Source organism: Trachurus japonicus, chromosome 9, assembly GCF_045865225.1.
Source record: "Trachurus japonicus isolate A0001 chromosome 9, Traja_1.0".
Classification (NCBI taxonomy): domain Eukaryota; kingdom Metazoa; phylum Chordata; class Actinopteri; order Carangiformes; family Carangidae; genus Trachurus; species Trachurus japonicus.
In genome coordinates, this window is record NC_140915.1 from 15,984,229 (window position 1) to 16,011,404 (window position 27,176).

The 27,176-nt window shown below is 43.3% G+C and overlaps 2 protein-coding genes across 3 annotated transcripts in view; one reads left to right on the forward strand and one right to left on the reverse strand.

The window, feature by feature from the left end:
• Nucleotides 1-756: 756 nt before the first annotated feature.
• On the forward strand, nt 757-6,775 carry coq5 (coenzyme Q5, methyltransferase). The gene is made up of 7 exons (XM_085786242.1): nt 757-1,019; nt 1,776-1,925; nt 2,055-2,282; nt 3,893-3,999; nt 4,975-5,063; nt 5,728-5,839; nt 6,361-6,775. Exons 1-7 carry the CDS (start codon nt 791-793, stop codon nt 6,460-6,462), a joined length of 1,017 nt encoding a protein of 338 aa, XP_085642368.1. The 5' UTR covers nt 757-790; the 3' UTR covers nt 6,463-6,775.
• Nucleotides 6,776-7,100: 325 nt separating this feature from the next.
• The window catches only part of znrf3 (zinc and ring finger 3), a 79,975-nt gene continuing 59,899 nt past the window's right edge, over nt 7,101-27,176 (reverse strand). Inside the window, exons 3-8 of one of the 2 annotated variants that reach the window (XM_085786246.1) lie at nt 20,900-20,974; nt 18,106-18,237; nt 16,779-16,886; nt 14,292-14,459; nt 11,198-11,300; nt 7,101-10,921 (exon numbers count right to left, since the gene is read on the reverse strand). In XM_085786246.1, the coding sequence (XP_085642372.1) occupies nt 9,138-10,921; nt 11,198-11,300; nt 14,292-14,459; nt 16,779-16,886; nt 18,106-18,237; nt 20,900-20,974 (2,370 nt within the window). In that variant the 3' untranslated portion in view covers nt 7,101-9,137. Of the gene's footprint in view, nt 10,922-11,197; nt 11,301-14,291; nt 14,460-16,778; nt 16,890-18,105; nt 18,238-20,899; nt 20,975-27,176 lie in introns of both variants that reach the window. The other variant, XM_085786245.1, reaches the window with a different exon arrangement.

The window sequence follows — 27,176 nt, forward strand, 5'->3', positions numbered from 1 at the left end:
TATCACAGGCACATCTTAATAGCTATACAGTCAGATATCGTCCCACCTCTATTATATGTGAAACACTCACACTGCTGACTATTCACATGCCCTGTGATTTTCATATAGGCCTACATATTACATATAGCCTATATGCAAACAAAATAAAACAAAACAAAAACTTTAATTTTATGTTTTTTTTCAGACAATTGCCTACATAATAAATACATTTTATAACTCGCTTTTACAGATGGTCAGAGACACTTACATAAAAACAGCAAAATTAAAACACAGAAACAATGTGCTACAATATTGAAACAGAAATTAGACATTTACACAATTCAAAGCCTGTTTAAAAAGGTGGGGTTTTAGGAATGATTTGAAGGTTTTTTTCTTTTTGTTTTTTTTATTTTTTATTGAAAAAGTACAAAAATAAACAACACTGGCATTTTTCATAGTGCATATACCATAAGTGTCAAGGGAATGCCAGATGAACATCATTCAACATTAGTGCAATGATTTGAAGGTGTGGAGGTCTGCACAGTCAGTCTCCATATATGACACAATGTTTGTTTTGTTTGTTTGTTTTTTTTGTATCTATTAATACATATCTTATATATCATACATTATTTTTTTATATTAATATTTATATTATAACCATAGACTGTAAAAAAAATATTATTATATGATTATAACCTTACAGTCTATGATTATAACCCGTTTTATTTTATAACTTTCCTAAGGGAAAAAAAAACTACACCGTCGCTTGTTAGTGACGTCACACTGACGCACAATTGTGTAACCGGACAACATGGCGGCCTCTATGAGACTGCTGGTGCGGAGGGTGATCCGACTTTCCCACAGAAACGTTCACGTCGCCGCGGCCGGAGCCCCGGGCCGACCGGGCTGCTGCTGCGGCAGCGGCCGCTGCTGGGGGCCGATGACCCGGCGCTGCTTCAGCCAACACACCGGCACCGACACCGACACCGACACACACTTCGGCTTCGAGACGGTGCCGGAGGCGGAGAAGGCGAAGAGAGGTGAGTGACGGGAGGAGGAGCTCGGTGCAGGACAGGTCGACCCTTCACAGTTATATCCTGACCCTTCAGAGGAGCGATGAGGGGAGAGGAGGAGATAATCCATCAGAGAGTTGATCCACGAAGTGACACTTGTGTTTCATTCAGTTATACGTCTCTACAGATGATCCCTCCTGTCTATAATGTGTATTAAAGTGTGAATTATATTAAAATAAGGCGTGTTTGCTGCATCATATACAAGCCGAATTGAAAAGTAAATGATACTAAATAGTATAACGTTTTGAAACGTATCAAATCTTTAACAGATGTTTTCACAATTGAACCAAGGACAATAATATGCTCATGTTTTGAATGGAGTCTGTAAGTGAAAATACACTTGTGTGAAATGAGTAGTGCACATTTACGCTGGTGGTGCATAATATCATGGAAAGGAAAACAATAAAGAGCGTTTCTTGTGCTTACAGGGACATTAAATAAATATCCTACTACCTCCATAAACTGTGTTGTGTGCCAGCTGCATTTTACATTATAAAATGTAGCTGGCACACATCAAAAGGATGGAGATAAAACCAAAGGGAGTTGGATTTATGTATCAGAATATATGAAACTGAAATAAAGCTCAAGTTTAATTATCATCTAAACAGAAATAAAATGTTTAAACTACAAAAAACAAAAAAAAAACTACATTAAAGCAGCAAGTCAGAGTATAACAGAGTATAACTGAAACACACCTTCTTTCTCTTTGCTTGTTTCTTCTAGTGTACAAGGTTTTTGAGAACGTGGCCCAGAAGTACGACGTCATGAACGACGCCATGAGTCTGGGGGTTCATCGGCTGTGGAAGGACATGCTGCTGCACGTCATGCACCCGCAGCCCGGGGCTCGACTGCTGGACGTGGCCGGTGGGACGGGTAAAGCTGTGTGTGTGTGTGTGTGTGTGTTTGTATGAGTGTGTGTGTGTCCATTTTATCCGACCATCAAACTGAAACCCTCTCTGTTGTCACTCTTCCTCCTCCTCTTCCTCCTCCTCCTCCTCTCAGGTGACATCTCCTTCCGTTTCCTGGAGTACGTCCGCTCTCAGCAGGAGCGGCAGCAGCGGCGGGCGACGCGCTCCATGCAGACGCCGTCCTGGCAGGACATCTCCAACAACTACTCCACGGAGGACGAGGAGGCGCCGCCGCAGGAGGCCAGGGCCGTGGTCTGTGACATCAACAAGGAGATGCTGCGGGTCGGGAAGCAGAAAGCTGACGGCCTGGGAGTCACAGCAGGTGAGAGTCGGGTTTCTCTTCTCAATGAGGAAACCAGGTTTTTTTTCCCCAACATCCTGGAAAGACATTACTAAGCGATCGCAGAGCGCCTTCTCTCCGCCACAGAAACAAACACTTTTTTCTTGTTGTGATGATTTCTTTACAAAAATAAACGGTCAGAGATATTTTGGACATTACCACTGCACTGCTCGACCAGTCGCATTTTTTGCTCCCCCCAACACTGGGTGACCATCAGGACAACGATTTAGGGGTCAAAAATGACCGGAATTCTCCTTTAAAGATACTTTATTGATGCTTAAAGGGATAATTCACCAATTTTCTACTCTCCGTCATGCCAAGGAAGGGTTTGGAGAACTTTCGGAGTCATCAAAACGCTTTAGGAGTTCCAGGGGGGGTCCGGCTGGCAACGGGTTTTCATATAATGGCGGCGGATAGAGTTCACTTTTGAATCGTCCAAAACACACACTATGAAACATCCAGATACCTCCATACTGCTCGTCTGTACTGACCCAAGTGTCCTGAAGCCGCCACATGAAAAAGTTGTTTGGAAAAAACTAATTTGATCTCTGTTTTTAGCCTTGTTGTAGTAGTAGCTCCCAGTGGCTGCGCGAGATTTGCTGCGAGATGTTCGTTCATCATTGTAAACCATTGGATGTGTGATGTAAACACAAATCATAAATCTCATACAGCCACTGGGAGCTACTGCTACAACAAGGCTAAAAACAGAGATCAGCTAAATTTTTTCCAAACAACTTTTTCATGTGGCGGCTTCAGGACACTTGGGTCAGTACGGACGAGCAGTATGGAGGTATCTGGATGTTTCATAGTGTGTGTTTTGGACGATTCAAACTGAGCTCTATCCGCCGCCATTATGTATATGAAAATCCGTTGCCAGCCGGACCCCCCCTGGAACTCCAAAAGCGTTTTGATGACTCTGAAAGTTCTCCGAACCCTTACTTGGCATGACGGTGAGTAGAAAATGGGTGAATTATCAATTTTGGGTGAAGTATTCCTTTTAAGCATCAATAAAGTATCGTTAACCTTATCCAGGTGATGCTTTACAGTACCTGCTCAGTAATACACTGTATGAAATGCTCTAAACAAATCAAGCTGCCTCTCCGACAGTCATCCACACAGCCAGATACTACAGTGGGTATAATCATTATAATAATAACTAATATGAATAAAAATAATTATATAAGTAGTGTGAATGTTACTGTGATTCTAGATGTCAGGCCTGTTTATGTTGCATGACAGCATCACGTCCATATGAGATCACAGGCAACACAAGTCTTCCGTGTTGCTCGGTGCAGCTGCACGGACTCGGCGTTCTGCATCGACATGAGTTGAATCTGTTCACACGTTCGTCTCTTCACGCTCCTGGGAGCACAGACTGGAAATGTAGATACACAAGAACAGATAATCAGAAGTTTGTCAGATTTCTGTGCAGCGGTGCGTGACCAGAACAGAGTACACGGAGTTCATAGTAACAAGTCTGCAGGGTGATGAAACTGTCACAAGTTCACAAACTGGTATTTCAGCTACACGGCCTGTATCTTTCTCTGTGTGTGTGTATCTTTGTGTGTGTGTGTGTGTGTGTGTGTCGTCAGGCCTGTCGTGGGTGGTGGGCGACGCTGAGGAGCTGCCCTTTGATGACGACCAGTTCGACATTTACACCATCGCCTTTGGCATTCGCAACGTCACTCACATAGATCAGGTAAAAGTGAGCAGAGGCAGGACGACACGCTGAGAGCTAACGACTCGAAAATGTGATTGAAATGAACAACAATAAAACACAGTGATTGAGACTGAACGTGTCTGAGGACTCACAGCTGCACTTCTGTTTGTCATTTTATGCTTCATTACACTGTTAACTGTAACTTAAAGGGATAGTTCAACATTTTGGCAAATTGGCCCATTGCCATAATCCCTATAGTCATAGCAGTAGGTTCGTTACCTTTATTTGTCGGTGCAAGTTGTTTTTAGAACGGCGGAGCAGAGCCGTGAGCTGCTCAGAGCTACGCTACGGAGGCTAATGGGATTTCTTGGTTTTCCTCATCAGACTCATCAAATACACAATCCAACAACTCCAAAACGCTCTGGTGGACAAGTTGTGACCTGCACATTCACCACGCTATGAGATAATAACAGAACGTTACGAGACAGAGTTGTTTTAAATAAATTCATGCAAAACCGCTGATGCACGTTGCCTTCAGGGACAGTTTTTCAGCAAGCAGTCTCTGTATTTACCTCTAAAACAACTCTGTCTGGTAACGTTCTGTTATTATCTCATAGCGTGGTGAATGTGCAGGTCACAACTTGTCCACCAGAGCGTTTTGGAGTTGTTGGATTGTGTATTTGATGAGTTTGATGAGAGAAACCAAGAAATCCCATTAGCCTCCGTAGCGTAGCTCTGAGCAGCTCACGGCTCTGCTCCGCCGTTCTAAAAATAGCTTGCACCGACAATTAAAGGTAACAAACTTATTGCTATGACTACAGGGATTATGGCAATGGGCCAATTTGCCAAAATGTTGAACTATCCCTTTAAGCTTGTTTTAGCTAATGAGTAAATTGTCCATTTTTCTATCTGTGCATATGAAGCTCAGGTCTTGTGAGTCTCGGCTGATGATTTACTTGATAAATAATTTAAGTCTTGATGCTTAATTTTACATTCCTTATTCTTCTTTTCCAGGCTCTTCAGGAGGCGCTGAGGGTCCTGAAGCCCGGCGGCAGGTTCATGTGTTTAGAGTTCAGCAAAGTAACAAATCCTGTGCTGGCAAGGTGAGGAAGAGGAGTTAACTCACGATGGATGCCTCAGTGTAAACACCTGTCAACGGTGTTTGTTGATGCCATGACATAAATCCGGAAATATTGAACATTTCAAGCTGTTGTACAGAAGAAACTGGGGAAATCAGTTGTCAGTTTATTATAATAAACCCACTGCAGCTGAAACCAGTTCAGTCTAATCCATCAGTCCTGCAGGAAAATCAATAACAGAAACTTTGCAAAGCTTTTGCATCAGGCTGCATTAGTTCTTTTTTTTCCAGATGTACCTAATAAACTGTATGTTTTTATATAATGTTGTTGATGTTGGTATCCTTCCACAAGCTGCAGCACATCTGTGTGTGTTTGCCTCTTGTGTTTTGGACCAACACTGCCCTCCTCTGGTGTTGCAACGTATAGCAACTGAGTAAATTACCTGTTAAATGTGACTTGTTTGAGTAGAACCACTGATTATTTTGCCAATAATTAAAGTGAAGGTCACCAATGAATTCAGTTTGAATTGAATTGTCGTTACAGATGATTAACTAATCCCATAACGACATAAGTCAGAGCTTTATTACACATGGAAGTTTAGAGTTTGATGAAAACTTACCTCATTAAATTGTGTATACGATGTCACAGACTGACTTAAAGTTAACTTGTGTCTCGTTTCATTTCTCAGGCTTTACGACGCCTACAGTTTCCAGATGATCCCCGTTCTGGGAGAGGTGATCGCTGGAGACTGGAAGTCCTACCAGTATCTGGTGGAGAGCATCCGCAAGTTCCCCGACCAGGTGAGAAGATGTGTCCTCACTCCTGTCTTCTGTCTATTTTCACTGTGGATGCAGATTTATCTCTGTATCACAGTTGTTTTTCATAGTATTTTCTATTATTTCCCTTAGAAACTTAAACCTTATTTGATGTATGAAGGTGTTTTTATGCTTTATTTTTATGCTTCATTATGCAACGAATAATTATCATGATGAATATCTATGATTTTGATTAATTTCTATTTCTCCACTTTCTTACTTAAAATGTGAAAAAAAATACATATTTTCATTATTTTTATCTCATGAATACACTTTTTTATGATATTTAATCCTTGAAAATCCTCAAAGATAAAATCTAGAGCCTGATGTTGATAAATACTTAAACCACTGATCTCTCATCAAAGCTTTAACTGATTAGTTTTCTGTAGATTAATATTGTTTTCATATTCGTCATGGGTGTATTTATGAGCTAAGTTAAACTAGATGTTCATCATCGTTGTGCAGCAGCATCCTCACAGTGTCGGTTCCTCGTGTTTCTGCTGCAGGAGGAGTTCAAACACATGATCGAAGACGCCGGTTTCTACAGTGTGAAGTATCACAACTTGACTGGCGGAGTCGTGGCTCTTCACTCCGGTTTCAAGCTGTGAGATCGACTCTTGAACTCGTCTCCTCAAACAAAAAGACTTGAGTGTGTGTGTGTGTTTCAGGCGTCTGTGTGACAGACAGACAGAGTGAGTGAGCGCAGAGCACGAAGCCCCACACAGATCTGCTCTGCTGATGTCACTGCACCGAGGTCAGTGGACGTATTTATTATCGTGTGTCTGTCTGGATAACACTGTTATCTACAGTATCGGTGTTCAGACAACTCGTCGGTTAAAACTATTTCAGTCCAGTTAGTTTTGAATATTTTTTTGTAACATCTACATTTTGGAAATGGATAATAAAAGCTACAAAAGCTGATCTCAGTATTTGAATGACTTATTCCCTGAACCAGAGGTTTTGACCATTAGCTTCTGACCAGGGACTTGAATGTCTTTTCTTACTTTGATTAATGGAATATTTTTTTTTATTATATTATGTTAATTATAATTTGCAGCAGAGTCTTCGTCAGAAACCTGTCCAATTTTGTAGCACTAGCCAGTTACATGCTCGTTTGAGGAGCGCCCCCCGGTGGCCTTAAACTCATCTCCACTAGTGATAAATGAATGATAACCACTAGAAATCAGTGAGCGCTTCAATGCACAGTGTAACAAATAATGGAAAGCAGAACACCACACAACATGAGTTACTTGAATAAAACTGTATATTTTACAGATCTTTGTACACTTTTTTAATTACAAAACTGTATGGTACTAAAGTTTTTAAAATCAGTTTTTTGGTCAGAGAAGATTTAATCGTCTTGTGTGCAATTACCATGTATATACAACGTCTCATGTTAGTGATTTTTTTTCTCAAAATAAAAAGCAACCAAATAACTCAAACGTTCATACACTCTGAACATAAGACATGGCTTAAAAGATAAATATATTAGTAAATAAATATTCAGAGAACATATTTCCATTTATGAAATGTGTTTGCTATACAGGTACAGAAATATACACAGATTGATTTCTAGCCTTTAAACATTTGTAATGGTAATGACAGAAAATAATTATATTCTTAAAAAATTAAAAAATATTAATTTTTGTACACATTTTAATCTTCTTAAGTGCTAGAAACAATAACAAAAAAAAAAAAAATTAAATAGTGACTCAAGTACCCCAAAATGTTATTATATTTGCAGTAGGTACATATCTCTATGCAAAAGGCAAGATTAGATTCTCATTTGATTACAGCACTGGGTTAACTTATAAATAGGGTTATTTCAGAAGGTTTTTCCTCTGTGTAGAGAATGTGTATATTTCATAGAAACAGTATAAAAAACAGTCTGCAGGACAAACAGAAAGGCATGAATGACAAGCATTGATATCGCGAGTTGTATGTATTATGCACGGCACGATATGATTCAAAAAACGGATACGTTGTGGTATGTATAACTGCATCGTTTCAAAAAAAAAAAAAAAAGTCACAGTACAATAAGGAACCCTTATGAAATATGAGTCTTTTCCAGCTACTTTCCTTTGGCCTTTTTTTTGTTTCTTGTTCTTGTTTTTATTAGATATTTATTCGCCTCATTGAGGAAATCGGGTAAATAAGTGACGGCAAGAAAACGCACTGTTTAAGGGCTTCCAAACACGTAGAGCGCTACACTCTACATCTGAAGAAATTTATTTTCTTATTTTTTTATTTAACACCCCCGAGACACTCTCACCTTTATTTTATTTCATTTCATTTTTAAAAGATATTGCTACAAAACAGCTTTTACCAGCCAGCGTAAGGCGTTCATGTTGCTCTGGCACATCTCATAACAGATGGGTTAGGCCACTACTGGACAGAAATGCAACGCATTAAAAAAAAACAAATTCTGTGTTTATATTGAATAGAGACCAGTGTCAGCCTTTGCATTCACATTTCTATGCATTTTCTGTAATATTTATATATTTATATATATATTTATATATTTATAGCTTCTCCTCAGAGAAATGTGTGGGTCAGACCGTTAGTGACCCATTTCCCTGCTCTTGAAAAAAATGTTTCAAAAAAGAAAAAAAAAAAACGAACAATAACAATCATGTCTTTCTGTTTTGGTATAGCTATGTCCATACAACCTATTTGAGTTGGTGGTTGAAGCTTTATAGGCAGTCAGTGTTCATGTGCGCACATGTAGACATGTAGATGCAGATGTTTTGTGAATTAAGAGTGTAGTTTTTGTATTTTTATTTTTTGTTTTTTTTCTCAGATTTTCCCAGCTCTCGCACCAAACACGGAGTCTAGGTAGCTTGTTCTGAAGAGATCTCAGCAGAAATGAGCCCGGACTACTTCACGCTGACAGGTGTTTGTGTCGTCGTTCGTTGGGGTGGGCTAACCCTCCGTGACAGCAGACGTCAACCTATAGGTCTAGTTTCTATCCTTTTAGTTTGTATTGTAGTATCACCTTTTGTCTCGGTCGCTACGGGAGCGTAGTTTGGTGCTGAGACGTTCTGTGGCCACAGGAATGAACTGGATATATATATATATATTTTCTTTTTTTTTAGTAGAGACGACAGGCCATTTCAGTAGAAATCCACACAATCTAAGATGATAACATTCAGTGCTCGGAGAGAGAGCAAAGGTTAGAACAAGGCAACTGAGGGTTTTAAATGATTGACTGACTGATACGGTACCAAACACATTGTTTTTTTTTTTTGTTGTTTTTTTTTAAACCGAGTCCCTTCTCTCTGGCTCATACACCCAGACCGCCATCGTTCGTTGAAGTACTGCTTCCCAACGCAGCGGGACCTGCAGAGCGCTGAGGGTGGAACAAAGCCCTGGTCTCGTCCTCCTGAGCGTATGGCTGACCTCTGAACTGTCCTGAGGTGAAGTACGCCTCCTCCGCTGTCCGCACCTCCGCCTCCACCGTCACACCGACGACGGACGACAGTAAACTGCTCTGAGTGTCCGACGGCGACGGCGACAGCGACACCCCGGTGCCCAATTCACAGTCCGTGTCCTCGGGAATTATGGGTATCCTCTGGTTGAGTTCACAGCAGCCCTGTCCGCCGGCGCAGGCGTCCGAGTCCGCCGCCGCGTGCGCGTACTGCACGTTGACGGCGTAGTCCTCGGCGTAGCGCCCCACCGCCGCCGCGGCCCGGTGGACCTTCATCTCTTTGTAGAAGCAGCAAGGCAGCCCCTCGTAGCTCAGCGGCTCCGTCGAGGCGCACATGTGCTCGGGGGGAGCGAAGTAGTTCTTGGAGGCGGAGCTCTGAAACTCCGCCGCCCTGTGACAGCGTCCCGAGGCCAGAGGCCCGGCGTGGTCCGAGTCCTGCCCTTTGCACTCCACGTTGGGAGGGAGCACCTCGAAGCAGCAGCTACAGGCCGCCGCCCCGAGCTCCCCCGACTCCTCCTGCGCCCCCCTCCCCCTGTCCGCTCCGGGCGCCTCCGCAGCGCCGGCTGAGGTAGTGCTAGTGTTGCTGTTCTCCCTGGGTTCCAGTGACGAGCGACTGCTGTAGTTCGGCTCCAAGCTGCAGTTGGAGAGGTGATCCCCCGAGTTGTAGCCCGACGCCCCCGGAGGCAGCTGCAGGCAGTCGTGTCCCAGGGCGGCGGCGGCGGGGGACGAGTCCTCGGCGGGAGCTGTGGTGCAAGCTGCAGCCCCCGCCTCCCCGCCCGCGGAGCCCCGACACGGACTCTTACTCCGGTAGACGTACGGGTCGTAGTCGCTGCTCAGCGAGCTGCGGAAGGTGGAGCAGCTGCCGTACACGCCCTGGTTGCTGACCTCGGTGCAGTCCAGCATGGAGTCGCTGGACGAGCAGTGGCACTGGCCCGAGCTGCTGCTGCTGCTGTCGCTGCCGGGGCAGTCGGCAAGGTAACCGCTGCACACCGAGCGGTGGCCGTGGTAACAGCTCAGGCCAGACGTGCTGCCGGCGTCCCCTATCCTGGAGGACGAGGCGGGCGCCATGTGAACCACCGTGGGGTACAGCAGCCCCTGCTGAAACGCCCTGCTGTGGTGCGGCTTGTGGCCCCCGCCCAGCGGCCCCGCCCCCGCCGGCCCCCCGCCACCGCCGCCGCCATCGGGCTGCTGCGGGAAAGTCAAGCCCTGAAAGTAGTAGTGCTGGTACATAGTCTCGTACTGCGAGAAGCAGGCGGCGCGGGAGAAGTTGCGCCCGTGGAACTTGGGCCGTTTGAAAGCGGCGTGATGCGGCTGCGGCGGGTAGGCGGGGGGGCCGCGGTGCTCCAGGCCGCAGTGGTGGGGGCTCAGCGCGTGGTCCAGGTGCAGGGTGGGGTGGTAGCTGCGGAGGAAGGCGGACGACTGCGGCGGGTAGAGCCCCTGGGGGTCCGGGTGCTGGTCCACGGTGAGCACGGTGATGGGGTTGCCGTGGGGATCCATGCTGGTCCTGGTGGGGTAGGCCGTCACCCCGCCGGCGCGGTGCACGCGGCCGGGGTAGTGCACGGGCAGCACCACCCGCTGGCGGCCGTGCACCGGGTTCCCGGGGTCCATGCAGGCCGCTCCGGGGTTTCCCTTCTTTTGCTCTGTGAGGAGACACAACCAGACGTTTCATTTACTCAACTCAACTTTATTTATATAGCACTTTAAAACAACCGTAGTTGAAAAGGAAGTGCTGCACATAGAGACATAAAACAATCAAAGGCAATAAAATAAATAAAAACAGACAGTAGAGTAGTTGTGTCATTGTTTTTAAAAGCAATTAGAAACAATAAAACAATAAATAAAATATAGAGTACCGCTGGGGGAAAACGATGCAACAGGTTTTTAAAATCACGGTGGAAGTGGGCGAAGCGACTCACCGATGATGTTGTGTCTGCAGTGAGGACAGGTGTGGTGCTGCAGCAGCCAGGGGTCCACACACTTCTTATGAAACCTGTGAGCGCAGGGGATGACACGCAGCTCCTGCAGAGACACAACCACAACAAAACCTTCAGGTCAGACCACAAAGACAACGAGGCTTCAATTTATTGTTTTTCCACATCAGGACTTTTAATTATAAGTATTTAAAGTTAAGTTACAGATACTTTATTGATGCTTTAACGGGAAATTATAATGTTAGAGCAGCAGTGTACCACATACACACGACCACAGATACAGAAATATTGCACACCTCTAGAGTTAAGTAAAAGTAACTAGGTATAAAATGGAGCCAAATAAGAGCAGTTGTAATAAAAGAGATTAAAAGAGCAGCATCAAAGTAAAAACACAACATTTTTGCTACTGTGAGTTAAAAAGCCTCATGGCATCAATCAATATTAGTAATTTAAATAACTTCCTCCATTAAAAAAACAAAAAACCTCAATGTCTCCTGATAGCAGGTGAATAAAAATAAACTTTCCATGTGTAAATAAAAGTTTTCTTTGTAGAATTCAATAACTTCACTCATTGCCCATTAGCCACTTATAGAGCTTCAACTCTTTTAATATAAAGGACATAAATGGATCCTCTTCAGATCTTTAATTCACAGTAATCCTGCTGCATTTGTTCAGTTATTTCTCAGGGTTTGCACCAGAAATTCAGACTCCAGCTCCCGTGCATAACAACTAGAGCTAGCTGCACATTATGCAAGGAAACTAATGAAACTCCCACACATACAAAGTCGTCGTCGCTTTTGACAAACTGCGACCGGAGTTTCGTGTCTCAGAGGATGAATAAATGTGCAGGTTCACCGCCCAGAAGGTGGCGGCAAAGCGACGCAGAGCTGTCAGTCGTGGTGACGGTTAAGAGTCCAATCAAGTTTTTCCCTTTTTTTTTGTTTTTTGTTTTTGTTTTGTTTTTTCTAAAGCAGCGAGGAGCCAACTTCACATCACGCCACAAACAAAACACTTGAGCAGATGCCACGCCACGGTACAAATCCGACTTTGATGCTCAATGTCACCGCTTTCTGGAACAAAACAAACAACAGGCTTTTTTCTATTTTTTTCTTACTCCAGAGGATTGATATGAAAAGAATGCAACACTTTGCATTCAGACGGAGGAATTCGACAGACACAAAAGCAGCGGCGCTATGAATATGAATTCTAATATTCTTCTCCAGCGAGAGCTCTTTCACCGCCATAAATACTTTTACTCTGTGGCTTAATGTGACTCATCTTTGGGCTCTTTTCCACCCGAGCTTTTGTTGCTTGGTTCACTGCTCAAAAACCGCTTTGATGCCATTCAGCCTTTTATATCGCCACTTCCTCTGTGCAATCCTGGCGCCATGCTTTGTTGTGTTTTCTTCTCCTCCTTTACCGAAGAGACACATTACCACAAAAACACACACACACACACTGACACACACACACCAGCCAAGTCTCCCTGTCTGTCTGCCTGGGCACTGGGGGTTTGTCCCTCCAGCGTCCATGAATGAGGATGAGCAACCACTGTTACAGTAAACCCCTCAAAGTCTTTAAGATTCAGGCACATTTCTGTTTTTTTTTTTTTTTTTCCCCGACAATGACTCCTTAAAATAAATTAAAGAAGGCCACAGTGGGGAAAACAGGAAGTATAACCACAACCCGGTGCACTCTGGGTACCGTTATCTCTCCAGGTGCTCTGAAAGACTGAGCTAAACATCTACAAAAGGCGCCGGAAAGAACGTCAGCTAAAGATTGCAGACCTGCGGTCCCCGAGCACATCAGGGGAACTTCCATTCTATTGTCCGACGCAACTGCTCCGATGTTTCATGTGTGCAGAGTGCGGAGTGAAAAACAAGCTCAGTGGGGAAGACGACCGCAACTAACACACACGGTCCGCCTCGAGCGCCTCAGCGCCGTGCACGGTGGCTCTGTGGATCCAGGTGGTTTTTATCGCTTCCTGTGTGAACTTTTACTCCACCGGTCACACAGATCTGCATCATTTCTACGAGGATTTGGCGTTTTACTCATTTAAAAAGGACAGAATTTAAAGGGATAGTTCAACATTTTGGCAAATAGGCCCATTGCTATAATCCCTATAGTCATAGCAGTAGGTTTGTTATCTTTAATTGCCGGTGCAAGCTGTTTTTAGAACGGTGGAGCAGAGCCGCGAGCTGCTCAGAGCTACACTACGGAGGCTCATGGGATTTCTTGGTTTCCCTCATCAAACTCATCAAATACACAATCCAACAACTCCAAAATGCTCTCGTGGACAAGTTGTGACCTGCACATGAGCCTCCGTAGCGTAGCTCTGAGCAGCTCACGGCTCTGCTCCGCCATTCTAAAAATAGCTTGCACCGACAATTAAAGGTAACGAACCTACTGCTATGACTATAGGGATTATGTCGATTATGCCAATAAATATTAAACAACAAGTATTAGGATCCAAATGTGTTTTCATGAAATACTATTATTATTATCTGGCTAAATATGAGAACACATTGTCTTTTCTTCGTGTAAAGACACAATGAAACAGTTTTGGGTAATAATGGATATTATTATAAGTTTTCTTTTGTTCTTTATGCACTTTGAGGTGTCCCTGGGTTGTTTTCATGACAGAAATGTTTATTTTTCTACTTCAAAAGTGGAGTCACCTCAGCTTTTTTTCATTGCTTTTATGCACTTTTTGATGTGCCCGTGTCAAATGTGTGCCAATTTTTTTAAAAGGGAAATGATGAATAAACATTAGCTGTTTTGTGTTAGTTTAAAAGTTGTCATTCAACAGCTGCTGAAAATGTGTGGCCCAGATACATTTCATGGTTCTGGCCCAACTTAATTCATAATTGAAGAACCATGATCTATAAATGTTAAAGTCTGTTTGTCATCATGTCAAAAGCTAACTAAGCTGTTTTAAAAGGAAACAACACGCCACATTTCTGACCTTGGATGTGCCTGAATAGCGGATTAATAAAGCATTTGAATGTGCCCGTCATGTAAAGCAAAGCAGATGACGCATTTTGACTCAAGCGGACCGTCGGTCAGCGTCTTTTCTTACCTCGCCGTCGATGTACTTCTCCAGACAGATGGCGCAGTCGGAGGTGGAGCTGCTGCTCAGTGAATCCGAGGCTCCGCAGCTGCTCTCGCGCTGGCCTTTTCCTTTGGCCTTGAACTTGCGCGTCTCCATCTTTTCCAGCGCCTGGATGGCCATTCTGTTCATGGAGCTCTGCGGCGAGGAGGAAGGTGAAGGACAGAGGCTCAGTCAGCGAGAAATATATCCACATTTAATGATTAAAAAGGACCCGTGTGAAGAAAAAAAAACAAACATCAGAGCCAAAATAGGACACAGAGATGACAAAAACAGTGTCTGTGCGTCAGTGTTTATGTTTGAACTGTTGCTGATGTTAACGTGACAGTGTCGCCGCTTCCCTTTGACACAGTTAACATGATTTTGCAATGTTTGACCGCACTGGAAACTCTCTCTGGCTCCGAGTCTTTGTCCTCTTTTCATCTCTAATTTGCTTTTCGTGCTGCCTTAAAAATGTTGCTTATTAAAAAAAAAAAAAAAAAAGGTTGACACATACAGAACTACTTATTGGGATTAAACTTAATGACTCACATGTGTAAGCAAGTCTTTGCGATTTATTACAAGAGTCTCCCGCCTGAAATGTGAAATGTGCATCACATCGTGTACAAGTCAGGAGTTATTTATGCCCCGGCTCAACTAAACCAGGGTCTCTGGAGGGTGTTTCTTCCTTTATGTTGCCTCACAACTAGATAATTGCAGACTTTCTAAGTGGATATGTGGATATCCTGGTCAGCAAGGGAGCAATGAACTTTGGCATGAAAGTCGGGTCTCATCACAGGGTTGACAAACATGAAACAAACTTTAAAACCAGTATTTTTAAGTGTGTAATTAGCTGTGTAGTCTTGTGTGGCCAGACGCTTGAGGAATGTTTCACTAAACCACCAAAACGTAACATGATCGGCTCCTCCTGAGATGATGTTTGGATCTTTTTAAGTCCAGCGTTTTTCACTGTTTTTAAAAGGTCTCCTGGGGTAGAAAGTGAGACTTCCGTGTATTGTTTTAATCGCAGCGCAGGTCCAAGGTTTTGTATAAATACTGTGAAAGTATCCAAACATTAAGTCCACGGAGGAACGTACACTTGTGAACTGGCACATAAAACGAGCCGTCGGGACTTCTGTAACTTTGTGATGTCACCACCCTAAGCCACGCCCCCCCCGTAGCATTACCAACACAACGCCTGTCACACAATCTGAAGCAGAATTAAATATTTAATTTATAAAACACTCTTGCAACATTGACTCTAATTAGTATGTCATTTATATTATGTTGTATTATGGATGTTTAACTTTTGATTACTTAATATTTTGATAACATATTTTATGAATGATGGACTCAGCCAAGTATTGTATCTATTATTTTTGTATGTACTTACACAATAAATACGACAAAAATGCCTTCTTGGCCAGGCCTTGCTTGGAAAATAGATTTTTTTTGTTTTTTTTTCCTCAAGCAATCTGCCTGGTAAAATAAAATAAATAAATATGCAATGATTTAGACATGCAAAAACATGTAAACATTTAAAAACCCTGTGTGTGTGTGTGTGTAAGTTACATACTTGATGAATAATAATCATGTTTAACTAATCCCTGATAGTTAAATCTATTATCACCAAGTTTTATTTATTTGTTTAATGAAGCTACAATCTGTTTACCCGTGTTTGATGTGGCCAAGTCTCAGCCAATCAGAAGCAAGGCTCAGATACTGACACAAAATGCTAAAACTCCTCAGAGAGGAGATTTTAAAACTAAATCACAAAGGTTTTGGGGGACTTAAAAGCATTAACATATTTTCACACGGATATCAAAACCGGTGGGAAAGTGAAAGAAAAAATAATAATACTGAGCCTTTAAATTGGATAAAAATGCGTGAACAACATTTACTCCACAAGGAGTTCATTAATTTTTCACATTTCAGGAAGGAAGGGGTTGTTGGTTTTTTCCATGTGACGAATCCGCCCCTGGTGTGAGCCGTTCTCTTAATTAACCACAGAAAAGGAAGTCACGACCAAGTCATCTGCTGCTGACACACACCTATTATACACCCACACACACACACACACACACACACATTTACTGGCAGGATTACACCTGTCTTCAGAGACGCCGCCACAGGTTTTGTGTTGTGTCCTGACATCTCATCTCTGTGCGCTTGGCTCCGGCAGCCAACCTCTCATCAGTGTTAATTAAATGCTAATCCTGATTCAGGCGCCCGACGTCAGTGAAGCCTCCACGTCAACACGCGAGAGGAGTCGATCAGTGTCAGAGCTGCTGTCGCCTCCAACTCTCACGCCGACTGGAAAAACTGCGTCTCTGCGTGTGTGCGTGCGTGTGATATAAGGGTGTGTTTGTGACATAAAAGTTTGGTGGGAGATTAAATAACAAAAAGCTGCAGGTTCTTCGCGCTAATGTTGCTGTCACGTGTGTGTGTGTGTGTGCGTGTGTGTGTTGAGACTCTCACCTGGCTTCTCCTCTGCTTGAGTTTGATCTTGATGAGCAGGATGAGACAAACCAGCGACACGACCACGAAGAACGCCAGGAAGATGCCCATGTCGAAATATTCTGTGGGCTGCTGCGGAAAAGGAGCACGAGGGAAACACACACTTGTTGAATAATATTTCAATATAATAATAATATTAACAATAACAACATATTTACACTATTTTGTGCTAGTAAACACTGATAATGTGACCTTCACACATCTGTATTCGACACTAAACTGGATTAAAGTCATTTCCTTCTCACTCTCTAAAAGTAATGAGACTTTTCTGAGTAGAACTCAAATGATTTGTCAAAAAAATCAAGAGAAAATGACTTTTTTCTAGCAAACCTGCCAAACTTGATGTGATTTAAGTCTCTAAAATGTGAAGATGAACCATTTTTCTCAGTGTTGTATCACTGTAAACACATTATCTTAAGGTTTTGGAGCTTTGCTCAAACTATATATAGAAGAGCACTTTGCACAGCAGGAGCAGGATGAATGGATCGTACACACTGTCAAACAATTAACTATGAGAAATTTTGGTGCTGAACCTTCATCATTAGGCCTTAAGCAACTATTTTAGGGTTAACTTGATCTTTTTAGGCTTAATTTTGGACTTGATTTCCTTATATCTCATGTATCTCACACAACGGTCTGGTGTGTAGCCAGCTTCAAATAGGAGCGGCCGTGAATCCAACCAATCACATCTCTCCATGCGAAATAGAAAAGACATGAATTCACTATAAAACAGTTTACCACATGATATAAAAAGGGACATGAGCTTTTTGTCAACAAAAACCTCTAATACATAACTTTCAGTTCTGGGAAGCGGTGATGATGAACACTGTTTCTTATTATCACTGAATGACTCATCAGTAAAGGTCAGCCATCTTTACTTTCAACACCAGGAAGCAGGAGGAGAGTTCAGTTTCTAATAAATCCAGTGCTCTTGTGTGAAACGGTGAGAAAGGCCGGGGATGTTTAAATCTTTTTCTTCTCTTATCAGTCGGTTTCTTTTCTCTCCAGGGAGCTTTCATTATGTCAAGTTATTTGACCTCAAAGTGTGGTCGGTCTCTTATCGAATATTCCCAGCAAACAAACAGCTCTTTGAATCATCGGACGATATTAATCTCTCACGGTGTCGCGAAACAGTCCTCGGCCTCGGGGCGAGCGGGACGGGGTCAGATTTCACAGCTGGAATTTTTTTTTTTTTTTTTTTTTTTTTAGTTTGGTGTCTTAACATCTAAAAAAAAAACAGAAAACTTCTCAGCTTCACAAACACATCTGCTTCAAAGAGGTCTCTTACCCTCGGCGGTCTGTGCTGGATCCGAGCACGAGCCACTTTCTGCTTGTTGACGATGTTCATCAGCTTCACGGCGTCGTTGCCCTTCACGTAGACCACCGGCCGCTTCAGAGGATCCTCGGCCACCTGGTTGAGCTGCAGACGAGACGACACACAGAGAGAGAGAGGACAACATCAAACACAGAGCAACCGATACATATTTAATCACACTCATTAGTCCGGTCGATGGCGGCCTTTAACCTAATGTCTCCTGTGGCATTATGGGAATGTTTTTCAAGCTTGACCCACTCTGGAGATTAAAAGTCTGTTTATCTCTGCTTCTATTTTGAGTCTTATTTAAAAAGAAAAGATAAAAAAAGTCTTTTGATGCTTTCAAGTTTATAACGGTGGAGAAACAAACCACTTTTTATGCCTTTAACATTCAGACGCACTCATGTGAACTGTGTTAAATATGTCGTTTAGTTCTTATTTTACTTTAAAACCATTTAGTTTTGATTTGATTTCCCTGAACTTTCTTCAATTCTTCATTTAATTGCAGGGATGAATTACGGGATTTGTACATGTGAAGTGATGATGAATGTGTGTCTGTGTCATTTTAACTGTAGAAAACTGTTGTTTAATTCTTTTAACGTTGTTTCAGATGTGTTTTTTGGGGGTTTTTCCAGCCCAGTTTTTGAGAAACTGGTGACAACACTGAATGTTTCTGTATTGAAACAGACTCAACATCAGTTAAATCCTAACATAGTAATTAATGATGATGATGAGACGATGGGAGGGATAGAAAAATATAGTTTTGCTGTTCGAATCACTATTTTTTATGTTATGTTTCCTCTCATAATACACCGTCACCTCTTTATTCCTCTTTTTATTCCCATTTATACACATCAATAATCACCTTTGAGTCCTTGTTACCTTGTGGACAGTTTGCCAAGACGTCTTCTTTGTGTAAAAGGGTGGTCTGGCGTTCAATATCCCCAATTCAGTTTGCAAAGGTTAATTGTGGTTTAGATTTCACAGTGATATGTTTGGAAGAGATTGGTCAATAAAGTTTTGAGAAGATATACACTTTATCATGAGATAAATTTCATTCATTTGCACTGAACAAAGATGAACAAGAGACAAACTAGAGGGAACCGAAAACTCAAAGCACTGTGACATATTAAAGTTTTGTTATTAATATTATTATCATCACAGACAGGACTGATGTTGTCCTGGGTTTTTCTTTGTCATTCACAACTAATGGACTTTTCTAACGAGCAGCGAGGGAGCAGACGCTGCACATAAGGCAGAAAGTTTAGGATGCGAAATGTCTGAATGTAAAAAAAAAAAAAAAAGTCTCCTTTTTTTACCAACTGGGGGAAAATGACCTATAGTCTCACAGACATGGAAAGTGTGGTCAGAGTTTACCAGAGGGAGCAGAGGGAGGAAACAGTCAATGAATAGCATGTTCTGGCTTTCGAGTCAGTCGACACACACACACACACACACACACACACACACACTCCTTTTAACTCCTCCTTCTCCTTCTCTCTCTCTCGTCCGCTGGTCGGAATCTGTAATTTGAAAAGCCCAGGGGAAATACCGAGGATATTCACATTTCTATTTCTTCTGCTGTCGTCATGTTCCCCAGTGAAATACTGTACGCTCTGGTCTGAAAGTATAGACGCCGAGGCCTTTCATCTCCAGCCTGGGTTCTCGGTGCGAGGCCGCTCTCCGCTCTTGAGAAAAAAACGACTCAGACTGCCGAGACCTCAGCTCGGACAATAGCCCTAAAAGTTCCCTATAAATACACTTGTTTGAATCACAAACTTGAGTGAGAACACCAACTTGGCCTTACGTTAATAAAAAAGAGGTCAAGTACATTAAAATCTCTCCTAATTTTGGCCCCCAGGACCTTTTAATTCTCCCTAAGCCCCTCCCCCTCCCCTCTCCCCCCCCTCCTCCCTGCCCCTCGGCCTTGTGGGTCCTGTCTGTGCTGATCGCCGGGCCGCTCTGACTGGAAAAGCCTCTCGGGGGAATTTAACACAGCCGCCCAGTTGCTGCCTTTCATGTGGTCCGCCGCGCGCGATCCCTTTTATCTCTCAGCTACGCGCTTTTACGACCCAGCGGCAGAGAAGAAGAAGACAACGATGAAGAAGAAGAAGAAGAAGTAGTAGAAGAAGTAGAAGAATCAGAAGAAGAAGGAAAAAAACGTGCAAGTCCAGGCCTGGCGTGGCGAGGATGAATACCACAGGAGAATTCTTGCGACAAAAGGCGCTCAGGAGAAACTCGTGTGTTTCACCAGTCTGAAGCAGGAATGTGTCTATGTGTGTGTGATGAGAAACACACTTTGTTCTCCCTGTGTGTGTGTGTGTGTGTGTATGTGTGTGTGTGTGTGCAGACCCCATAGTCTAAGGCTGGATGAGGTAATGTGTGCTACCTGTGCAATTATGAGCTCAACAGAGTTTCTTGGTCATGGTCTAGTGAAAGCTGAACCTGCAGATCCATTTTCAGCAGAGAGAGAGAGAGAGAGAGAGCAACAAGGATGGTTGAATGAGCCAGGCTTGATCCACATGCTTTTGAACACAACTAAAGATAGAAAGATCATTGTCTGTACAAACAGCACACAGACACACACACAGCCAGTCAGAAGGGCAGGGCATGCTGCTGCTGCTGCTGCTGCTGAGCTTTATTCAGAAGTGAAAAGCGAAGCCGTCTTTCACAGACAGACCGAGACAGATTAAGACCATGTCAGTGTTTGTCGAAAGCGTGAAACACCCGCATGGTGTGTGTTTTTTTCTAAGGTGTGTGCACAAACCTGGTCGATGGCGTCTGGGTTCTCTGACACGTCGAAGATGACGGCCGTGGCTCCTCGCTGCACCGCCCGCTTGGCCTGCAACACAGAGAAAACACAAGAGCAAACATTAGATTGTGCACCTACAACCTGGAACACTACACTTTTGTTTCAATTCATCTTTGTCACCTTTAACTTCCGGTATTCTGTTATGTTTATGTATGTTTCAAATGTTTTGTGGTCTGTCCTTATACGTTTTGTGTTTCATCTTGGCCATATTGTAAATGAGGTTACTCCTCAATATATCTCCGAGCTTAAATAAAGATTATGATGATGATGATGATGAGGAGATTGATTTAAAAAAAAAAAAAAAAAAGGTGCAAAAAGACAAAATAACATTTTCAATTCAAGATTTCAACTCTTCACATTCAGGCCGAGGCCACTAGAGGGAGTCGTCTGCTCACACACGTCGTGAGGGAAGTTGCGAGTGAGTCAGAGAACCAACAGGCGAGAAGTAAACAAGCCACCGATGACATTTGTTAGGACGCACATGTGGCGTCTCTCTCTCTCTCTCTCTCTCCGTCTCTCTCCAGGACTTTGATGATGTTGGTAAATCAGCAGCTCATCAGTCTAACACACTCTGACAGACTCTAAATCAAGGACGAGACGTGAAGCTCCACGTGACACCGAGAGAGAGGAGGGAGAGAGGAGGGAGGGAGGGAGGGAGGGGGCCGAGTGTTGAACAGGAAAAAAAAAAAAAAGTTGAATAAAGTTATCAAGGATTTCCAACTGCTAAAAAAAAAAAAAAAAAAAAAAAAAAGTGAGTGTCTTTCATGTGAGAGCAGAGAAAGTCACAGCACAGAGGTTCTTTTGAAGACTTCTGCTAAAGGCAAAAGATAAAGGAAATGCTTGGATCTGCAGAACCCCAAGTATCTCTTCGCAGAATCCAAATTGGCTTCCCCCCTCGTCAGGAACCAAAAAAAAAAAAGAAAAGAAAGAAAAAGAAAAAGTTCCTTTATCTTAACTCCTGCCTTCCCCCCTACAACCCCTTCTCACCCCACTTGATTCAGCGGTGCCCTATTTAGACAACGTTTTGATGTCTGCACTACATGATCTAAAAGAGCGCTGCTGGGATCATATCCTGGTATTATCAAGTGCCCTTGGGCTGTTGCCAGCTCTCTTCATTACTGGAGGGAAGAGAAGGAGGGGGGAGGGAGGGAGGGGAGGAGGGGGGAGATCAAAGTGACAGTGTACAGTGCTGTGACTCTGCTGCCGAGTGGCTGGAGAGTGTCAGCGCTCCGAGTCTGCAGGAACTCTGCACAGGATGGAGGAGAGGGAGGAGAGGGAGGAGACTGCTGCTGCTGCTGCATCATCATCATCATCATCATCTGTTTCCTTCACTACAGCAGCCTGTTGGTTTTCTGCAGCTTCTGTCACCACAACAGGACGAATTACAGGTTAAAAAATAATCTCTATCCTTCAAATGTTGGTGTTGAGACTCTTCAGAACCAGACTTGTGTTTCCCTACTTCTTCTTATTCAAGCTTTTGTTGCCTCCGTTTGATCCATTTTAACTCGAGGCGTCAGACGCAGCCTCCTCTTGTCTCCTGAGCTCGAGGCCAGGTTTTCTGATTCATCATTTTGACCAAACAACAGCTCAAAACACAAACTTATCACCATTAAAAAAAAAGGCAGAAAAAGCTCTTTGTTTCCAGTGAGTTTGAACCCTGTTGTGCGACCTGATGCATTTGTGTGTGAAGATGTTTAACCCTCATGTTGTTGTGTTAATTTCATGTTAAACAATTTTGTGTCAAAAATGACTGCTCTATTTAGACTCATCATAAAACTGTAATAATACATATTATCATTATCATCATTTAATCTGTTATTTATGGCCTGTGTGCCTCGTTCATCTGAGCTAATGGCATCTGACAAATGAGGATGTACTTGAGCTCAGTTTTTTACACTAATTGTAGTTCCCCATTCATTTCTAATGGCTGGTCCGGTACAACAAGAATGTACAAAAGTTGAATAAAAAGCATAAGTTGTATGCAAATAAATGTAATTCATTTTGTCTGTTGAAATCCTCGTTGTAGAGAAAGTTAGGTCTGATGATCACATTAACTTTAGTTTTGTTTTTATAATGTTTTTTAACTGTCTTTTGGTTTTTTGCTTTTATTATGTTTCTGTGTATGTAGACTAATTATGTCAGACCCCAGGAAGAATAGATGTGGTTTTGCTGGAGCTAATGAGGATCTTAATAAACTTAACTAAACTACATTTTTCAGAGATAAAACTTTTAAAACGGTCAAATTTGAGGGTTAAAAAGTTTGTCTGTCTCCTGGTTCCTTACTTCCTGCGTGCACGAGGACTCTTAGAAAGAGGCTCCATGATGATCACATGATTACTGAGACTCTCCAAGAAGCAGCGTGTGCAGCAGCTAAAAGTCAATTTGACAAAGTGCAACGTTTCTACTCTGCTGAACCGACAGACAGGAGGACGGAAAGAGAAGCGACAGAGGTATTTGCCCCCTCCAGAGTCAATAACAGAGTCAATAACCACACTAAATATAGAACAGGATGGATTTTTTTCCAACAGGAGCAGCGTGGTGGGTCTTCTCCACGACAGGTTCCTGTGGCGGGACGACGAGGACGAGGACGAGGACGAGGACGCTGCTGTTGCTGCTGCTGCTGCTGCGTGGACAAGTTGCAGCAGGAGGGGAAAACAGAAGAGAAGCAACAAAAGGCCTTTGATATGTTTTTTAAAAAAGCAAACGGAGGTGGCACAAAAAAAAAATCAGCTGCAGGAAAATGGAAACACACTGCGACTCTGAAGTCTGTGAGCTACGACGTCTCAATTTAGATTTCCCTTTGGTTTAATCCACAGACAAGATGTTTATGAATCTGGCTTTCATAGCTCATTAAAGACTAATTAACCCGGCAAACGGGGAGTGAATGGAGCGTCTTATCAAACACCCAGAAACATTCAAAGTTTGCGCCGTAAAGACGAGACGACTCTCTCTCTCTCTGCCTCCTTTACATAAACCAACACAACGCTCTTTTCTCTCCCCTCTCTCCTCACTTTTGTACTTGGAAAGTTCAAAAGCGAAATCTCGCTCAGCTTTTTCCCTCTCACCCAGTTTTCTCTCTCAGCTCCACACTGCCAGGCTCCAGCCCCCCTCCTCCTCCTCCTCCTCCTCCTCCTCCTCCCTCCTCCCCTCCATTTAATTCAGCACAAGTCTGCTTCCTTTGATGTTAGCTCTCCCGGTTAATAATTAATAGCTCTTGGTAAGACGCTTTGAGAAGAAAGAGATCTTCCTCCTAAAGAATCTCCAGTCGGGCAGGCCCGCGCTGCAGTGCAGGGACTTGCCTGACGACAACAAAAATGCAGCCACGGGCAAAAAACTGGCTGTCTTTAAAAAAAAAAAAAAAAAAAGCGTGACACATCTCCTTCCCAGGCTCATAAAAGACTACAACCTCGGACACCAAAGGAAGGATACACATTTCTCGCTTTATGACTTCTTTTTTTCCCCTTTCTCCCTCCTAGGACTTTGTCATGTTGGTAAAAACCAGTCTCTTCAGTGAGGAAACACTTGACTCAGTCAAACTGGCTGTTACAGTCTCAAGTGGCAGAGTTTCTGTGTGAGGAGACGTTGTGAAAGTCATCTGAGACAGAGTTCAGATTTTCTGTTCAGGAACACACACACACACACACACACACACACACACACACACACACACACTCACACAAGTGTCACCGAGGCCGAGTGGGAGATCCAGGCTGCACAGATCATCACTGATGCTCTGCAGGTTTCCAATGAGGTCTGGACTGATTAAATATTCACTCGGTGGTGAAAAGTAACTAAGTCCACTTCCTCATTCACTTTTTCCTTATCATTAAATATTAAACCTGTGATTTTGAAACATTTTAGTCCCATGCAAAAAAAAAAGGTCAAAGGTCATTCTCCATGTTTCAGATCAGAGACACTTCTTCCCCTCGAAACTTTTCAGACGGTTTGATTTAAAGATATATTTCACTGATAATCAAAGACTGATCAGAGCTTCTGTTAATCATCTTGTGACCCCCTTACATTTACAACTGCGCTGATTACATCCCATAATGTCACTTCTATTGACACTGGTCTTGTAACACAACATGTTCGCTTTCACTTTTTTACTCACACTCATCCATATGTATCTATAAATGAGGAGTTATTATTCCAAACAGGAATAAGACAAGAGCTTCTCTGAGGACTGGATAACATGCTGCATTTTTCAGAAGAAGAGTTCAAAGAAGGTTTTAGCACAGAGAAGTTTTGAAAACCTGAGCTTTATACGACATTCCTCTGAACTTAAGAGACAAATAAGAAGAAGGTGACACACACAAAGAGAGAGAGAGAGCTAATATTCCTCTCAAAGCTGCAAACATGATCTGTGGCTGCAGACGTTTGTGCTTAATCAGTGTGAAGCTGCAGACTGGAGGGAAAAGAGGAGGAGGGGGTGTTCACAGGTACTCTACAATACTGCTGGCTAAACAAACTTCCTGCTGGCTCGGTGGCATGAGAATTAGGGTCCAATCCTCCCTGAGCGAACAGAAAAAGAAGAAGAAGGCGGCGAAGAAGAAGAAGAAAAGCCGCAGCAGCGAGCAGCGAGCAGCCGTCTAGACACGGAGGAAAATGAAAGCTATGTTTAGCATCGCTAAGTGAAGCTGCTGCCAACTTGTAAGATCTGAAGAGGCAGAGACGTCTGCACTCGTCTGGAAAAGACTTTTCACTCACTCCATCATGTACAGTAACAGACTAGTACATTTATATAAACTTAATGGACATTCGACTCGTATATGAAACAATGCAGGTGTGAATATGTAATAAGTTATGTGGTCAGGTGCAAACACACACACACCTGGATTACACCTGCAACATCTGGCTCCTCTGCACGTTCACCACCTCTCACATCAATCCCCCTCTCCCTCTCTCTCTGTCCTTACTTTCTCCTCCTCCTCTCTCCTCCTCCTCCTCTTCATGCTTCTCTCTCCCTGTGCTCTGCTATAATTAAGGCAATTAAGTCTTCAGAAGACTCTCCACTGCTATTATGCTGTAATTTCATGTTGCCTCCTGGCTTTACGGTTTATTAAAAGATAAAGGCATAGTTTTCTCCCATTGATTTCCTTATATGTGGTCGTCCCCCGCCTCCCTCACTTACTTTCTTCTTCCCTCTCTCGCTCTCAGGAGGAGGCATGTGCTCCAAAAAACATTATTTACATTCTGCTAAAATAAAATCCAACTCCCCCCCCCCCCAACAGACTGGAGACGGCGGCTCCTTCCTGTAAATCTCTCACCTTTGCATGTGAACTCATCCGTGTCATTTTGACGTTTTCATTACAACAGGATTTAATTGGGCCCTCCTCCTCCTCCTCCTCCTCCTCCTCCTCCTCCTCCTAGCTGTTCATCGGGTGCGTTACTCAGAGTCAACGCCTTCCCCCGATCTACCTGGCGTTTGCTTCTAACACCTCGCTGACAAACTTGTTAATCTGTCACAACATGTTACTCTGTTTACAGATACCTGGTGCGTTCACAATTGGCCGTGTGACATGGAATCAACTGGTTTGACGCTCTCTGGTCGTGCCGGATTTGCCATCTGCCGTGTCGCCGAGAAACTTTCCTGTTCCCACAGGCACAGAAATACTGTCCTGACACCGTTTTTTTTTTTTTTTTTAAGCAAGTGTGAACTGGAATAACCTCGTTGTCGTGGCTTAATCCTGCCAATAACCTGGTTTCATGAATCCCCTTCCACTCATATTTAAAGCTTCAGACTCGTGGCCGTGAAATTTCACTCCTACGGTTCAGATTAAAAAAGAGGCGACTGTTGTTGTTCCTCCGAGTTTTTAAACAAGTCGCTGCTCAGTTTCTCCCTCCATCCATACAAACTTTTGAACTCTCTCATGTTCCCGTTTGATATTAATTTGAATTCTGCTAAAAAGCCTCCAGCGAGAGTTTTTATTTTTATTTTTTACAGGAGTCCCGGGACGTCTGAGGCACAGTTTCCCGAGCTGCATGAAACAATGTTTTACAGAGCACATAAAAAAAAACACTTGTGTCACGGCGGCGGTGGAGGAGAGGGGCCCCGCGGAGCCTCCTCCTCCTCCTCCTCCTCCTCCTCCTCCTCTCCATCCCACCGCCTTCATATAAACGGGCAGTTTACTCAACATAAACACACAGGGGAAAGAATCACTTGAAGTACTCAGCGAGCTCAGTGACTGCCATTAATATGGAGCTCACAGATAAGAGGCCGGGGTCAGGAAGT

Bases quoted from the DNA above. Each gene is read 5' to 3' on its own strand.
- coq5 (XM_085786242.1), top strand. From the start codon at position 791: ATGGCGGCCTCTATGAGACTGCTGGTGCGGAGGGTGATCCGACTTTCC. The intron at 1,020-1,775 runs GTGAGTGACGGG...TGTTTCTTCTAG, and splicing joins GGCGGAGAAGGCGAAGAGAG to TGTACAAGGTTTTTGAGAAC. The intron at 5,840-6,360 runs GTGAGAAGATGT...TTTCTGCTGCAG, and splicing joins TCCGCAAGTTCCCCGACCAG to GAGGAGTTCAAACACATGAT.